Source organism: Myotis davidii, unplaced genomic scaffold, assembly GCF_000327345.1.
Source record: "Myotis davidii unplaced genomic scaffold, ASM32734v1 scaffold46, whole genome shotgun sequence".
Taxonomy (NCBI): domain Eukaryota; kingdom Metazoa; phylum Chordata; class Mammalia; order Chiroptera; family Vespertilionidae; genus Myotis; species Myotis davidii.
This window is the reverse complement of record NW_006383006.1, coordinates 4,104,046-4,109,312: the sequence shown is the minus strand read 5'-3', so window position 1 is coordinate 4,109,312 and position 5,267 is coordinate 4,104,046. Positions and strand designations below refer to the sequence as shown.

The window sequence follows — 5,267 nt, the reverse complement described above, 5'->3', positions numbered from 1 at the left end:
CACACGCAAACACACATGCACATACACCCTTGTGCACAAACTCATTTCCCTTCTTTCCCCTCCCTCCCTTTCTTCCTCTCTCTCCTTTTTCTATCCTCCCACTCCTCTCCCTCTCCCTTTCATTATTTCGCTTCTTAAGCTTTACCTCTCTGGGTCTCTGGATCTCTGCTCTCCTTTTTCCCCTCCCCTTCTCTTCCTTTCTTGCTCTCTCCCTCACTCCCTCTGTCCTGATGTCTACTCCTCTCAGCGCCGCCCCGCCCCCCCCCATGACGCTGTAACGGGCGTCCAGTACCTGCATTGCCTTGACCTCCGGGAAGTCCCCTGCAGAAATCTGGTATTCTCGCTGCAGCTGAATGTAGATTTCTGGCAACCTGTCGATAAGCTCTCTTTTCTTGTTTTCCTTTCCAAAAACACTCGGCATCTCCTTTTTCAGGTGGCTGATGATGTAGGCGTGTACCTGAAAGGGTACATGTCAGTGAGGACATGCCATTCAGAAGTGCACCAGGACAAACAAGAGGACATCTTATATGCATCACAACACACAGCAGGCACCCATGCAGAGCCATGGTCCTCGGGACCAGAGGAGGGCAGAGACGGGGAGATTACAGCCTGGTTCTGGATGTGTAGAATGTGAGGTATATGAGATACATAGGGGATTGTCTCAGGGTGAGTGGAAGGGAGAGCTGACCTGGACGATGGGTTTTAGAGCGGGACTTGAGGTGGTAGCAGAGCCACGGGAGTGGATGAGACCACTCGGGGAAAGTTAGCAGAGAAAACCCCACTCTTAAGGTTCAGGAGAGGAAAGAGGTGAAAAAAGATCTCGGGATGTGGAATGTGACAGATAAGGACTGTGGGAGGACAGATTCAGGGAAGAGGTGACATCTGAGTTGGGCCTTGATAAACAGGTAGGATGTGTGGGTGAGGGGAGGGATGTGGCAGTCTGGGGGAGGGAAGAACATGGATGGAGGTGTGGAGGCAACATGCTGGGCCATACTTGGGGCAGTGCCGAGTATGAAGATGCAGCGCAGGCTTAGAGGTGGGGAAGGTGGGCTGCATTTAGACTCTGCCTGGGGAACTAGGAGCTGATGGAGGATTTAGAAGGACTGCTGTCCTAGTACTGTGCTAAGGATGGCTCTGGGAGAGCAGGGAGACAGGAATAATGCCGAGAGCTCCCTGCTTTCCAGGGCTGATGCTGCCTGGCTGGGTATGGGTGGGGGTGAGGTGGGCTTGCACAGATTTCTTTTGGGACCCTGTCCTAAAAAGCATCCCTGAGGAAGGGCAACTGACATGGGGAAATTCTATAGCCATAGTTCAGTTGTGCCTCTGAGTGGCTGTTCCATGGGGAGTGAGCGGGATGGGTGGGGCATGGGTGGGAAAGATCTTAGTTCTGGTGATTAACCAGAAGACCTAAAGAGAGTTTCAGATACTAAGGCTTCTGGTCAAGATGGAGGCGTAGGTAAATGTAACACTCTCATCCTCCCACAGCTATATCAAAATTACAACTAAACAAAAGAACATCCATCATTCAGAACTAACTGAAATCTGGCTGAATGGAAGTCCTACAACTAGAGAATTAAAGAAGAAGCTGCCCTGGCCAGGTTGGCTCAGTGGATAAAGCGTCAGCCTGTGGAGTGAAAGGTCCCAGGTTCGATACCGGTCAAGGGCATGTACCTTGGTTGCAGGCACATCCCCAGTAGGTATGCAGGAGGCAGCTGGTCGATGTTTCTCTCTCATCAATGTTTCTAACTCTCTATCCCTCTCCCTTCCTCTCTGTAAAAAAATCAATAAAATATATTAAAAAAAAGAAGAAGAAGCCATATTGAGACTGGTAGGAAGGGTGGAGATGGGGAATGGGCTGATCCAAAACCCATAAGTGGCCTGTTTTTAATCTGGAGAAATATCTTGGCTGTGGAGGTCTACATGTGGAACAAGGGGTCCCAGCTCCACACCAAACACCTCAGCTCAGAGTTCCAGTGCAGGGAAGAGGAGTCCCCATAACTTGAGGCTGTAAAAACTAGTGGGGATTGTGACTGAGTGATATGGAGTATGTGGGAGTCCCAGGCAGTTCCTCTTAAAGGGCCCATGCACAGACTTATTTGGACTAATTCCCTTTGAGCTCCAGTGCAGCTTGAAAGCATCCAGGAGCATATAGGGAGGAACTAAATTGTGTGGCATTAGAGCAAGAACTCAGAGGCAGATTTTCCCATATAAAAGTTTTTGGACTTCCCTCAAGCCAGAAAGCTGACTGGCAGGTGCCATATCTGAGTTTCCATGAATCTGGCTCACACTGTTTGCCTGGCCCTGGTGACTCCCTGACACCCTACTCTACCCAATTTGCAGCCCCACCCAAGTTGTTGGCAGTGGTCTTTCCATATGAATAACCTGTCCTAGCTCAGGCTTCAGACTTTTCTAAAATCTCTGAAACAAGCAGCAGCTGGCCTCAGTGTGCCCCATACCTCTCAATAAGAGGCCCCAGGCCTGGAACTAGCAGAAGCCTGCTTTGGTTCACAACTTGGCCTCTCCTGGACATCTCCAAGCCCAAGAGAAGTAGCAACCATAGTTGTGGCGGCAGGCAAGATACAAGCAGTGGCTGACTTTGCACCTCCCATGAGGCCCCAGAGCCAGTGCATCCTGTGGTCAGCTTCAGACAATGCCAGATTACAACCCTACCACATCTGTAAGTGACACATTCAAGGGGAAAACTCTGAGAGCACCAAAGCCCCTCTGAAGCAAGTTCTGCTCCATGGGGGTGTCTCCTGCACAGCAGCTCTTCTGCTATAGTTGCAGCTGGTCTGCACAGCTGATTGGCCTAGGGGTCAATCCTGCCCAGTATGCCAACAATAAGCAAGGCTCAACTACAACAGGACAGGGCACACAGACCACAGAGGTTCTGCACTTAGAATTCCAGTTACTGGGGAGACTGAGCCACTGGGACCTACAGGACACCTACTACACAAGGCCACTCTACCGATGCCAGGAAACATAGCAGCTCTACCCAATGCATAGAAACAAACACAAGGAAGCAGCCAAAACAGGGAGACAAAGAAACAGGTTGCAAATGAAAGAACAGAAGAAATCTCCAGAAAAAAACCTAAATAAAATGGAAGCAAGCAAACTACCAGATACAGAACAATGGTTATAAGGATGCGCAAGGAACTTAATGAGACCTTCAAGGTACTTAGTGACAGCTTCAAGGAACTTATAGAGAACATCAATGGCATGAAAAAGGACCAGTCAGAAATGAAGGCTACATTAACTGAAATGAAGAATAATTTACAGGGAAGCAACAATAGAGTAGAGGATGCCAAAAATCAAATCAGTGATTTGGAATATGAGGAAGCAAAAAACACCCAATCAGCACAGGAAAAAGAAAAAAGAATCTAAGAATATGAAGATAGTGTAAGAGGTCTCTGGGACAATTTCAAGCAAACCAACATTTGTATCACAGGGGTACCAGAAGGAGAAGAGAGGGAGCAAGAAATTGAAAACCTATTTGAAAAAGTAATGACAGAAAGCTTCCCTTACCAGTGAAAGAAATAAACTTACAAGTCCAGGAAGTGCAGAGTCCCAAACAAGAGGAACCCAAAAGGCCCACACCAAGATACATCATCATTAACCAGTATTACATGAAATGTTAAAATGTCTTCTTTAAAAAAAGGAAAAAAAAGAATAATAAAATGTCAATAAATACATATCTATCAACAATTGAATCTAAAAATTAAAATAAACAAAGAATCTAAAACAAAATCACCTGATCAATAAAACAGAACCAGAGGTATGGAAACATGGAACAGACTGGAGAATTTCAGAGGGAAGGGGAGAGGGGAGGGCAAGAAGAGATTAATCAAAGAACTTATATGCATATATGCATAACCCACGGACACAGGCAATAGGGTGATGAAGGTCTGGGGTGGGGCATATCTGGGTAAAGGGGGGTTATGGGGAGGTTGGGAGGGGACATCTGTAATACCCTCAATAATAAAAGAAAAAAAAAAAGACTTTCATTAGGGCCAGTGCCCAAGAGCACCAGGAAACGAAACTGAAGCTGAGTAAATGGCTGATCTTCACAGAAATGTGTGCCCAGTAAGCAGTGAGATGAGGATACCCATAACCTTCTGGAGAACAGTGTAGTCTTCGAGATCTCCACAGGCCATTTCTGCACAGGACCAGCTGCCTGGGCCCAGGCTGGACAGCAGAAGCTCGGTTTGAGAGAGGGACCCCCAATACACGAGGGGGAGCCCAGAAACCCTGACCACACGGGGGTTGCTGACATGACTAGTAGTACCTGGGAGGTGAATCCTGCCTGGCCTGTGTCACCACCTTCCTTAACGTTTGCACTTTTCCACTGAGTTCCAACTTCAGGACATTAAGAAATGTTCTTTAGAAAAGTTCTCTTTGTGTATCTAGAATTCTACAGAGTGATTTAGAGTCAAGAAAATAACTAAAATAAGAAAGGATGGGAGAGAAACCAAGATGGCGGCATAGGTAAACACCAGAAATTGCTGCCTCCCACAACAACTTCAAAAATACAACAAAAAGACAAAACGGACATCATCCAGAACTACAGGAAGGCTGGCTGAGTGGAAATTCTACAACTAGAAGGAAAGAGAAAAGCACACTGAGGCTCAGAGGAGGTGCGGAAGTAAAGAGCAGAGGTACAGAGGCATGCGCCCACAGAAAGGGCTAGCAACGAAGGACACTGGTGTCTTCTTCAATTGGGAGGGAGCCTCAAGCTCCTGACTGCTCTGAACTCCAGTTCTGGGTGAGTCTCTGGGGACCCAGACTCTTATGGGGAGAAACTGGACAGTCTGGCATCAGTTGGAACTCGAGGGTGGCTTTCTCTCAGAGGTGCTTTCAGTGATTACCGAGACACTGAGAATCGGGAGCTCTTAGGGCAGGACTGAGGATCCACCATAGCTGTTTGCTCCGCCCTGTTGATCCCTGAAACCCCGCCCCACCCAAGCTGTGAGCAGAGGCTTTTGCATATGAAAGGCCTGGCCCTTTGCAATCTGAAAACTACCTAACAAACTGCAGCTGGGTCAGATAGACCCAGAACTTCCAAAAGAAGGCCCAAGGACCCACTGCAGCTTGCATTGCTTCACAGCTGGGCCTCATCTGGGCACTTCCAAACCCCAAACAAAGAAGAGGAATCTGCAGATCTCTCTGTAGCTCCTGCTGGGTGGCCTCAGCCAGTGGCTGACTTTGCACCTCCTTGGAGATCCAAGAGCCAGTGTACCCAGTGGTCAGTGTGAGACCATACCAAATTA

The 5,267-nt window shown here is 47.9% G+C and overlaps 1 protein-coding gene across 1 annotated transcript in view; it reads right to left on the bottom strand.

Moving 5' to 3' along the window:
* Window positions 1–5,267, bottom strand: part of EHD4 (EH domain containing 4) — a gene marked incomplete at its 5' end in the record, with an annotated part of 75,019 nt that overhangs the window by 13,318 nt on the left and 56,434 nt on the right. The window contains one exon of the mRNA XM_006778064.2: window positions 293–457. Coding sequence (XP_006778127.2) covers window positions 293–457 — 165 coding nt within the window. The remainder of the gene's footprint in view (window positions 1–292; window positions 458–5,267) is intronic.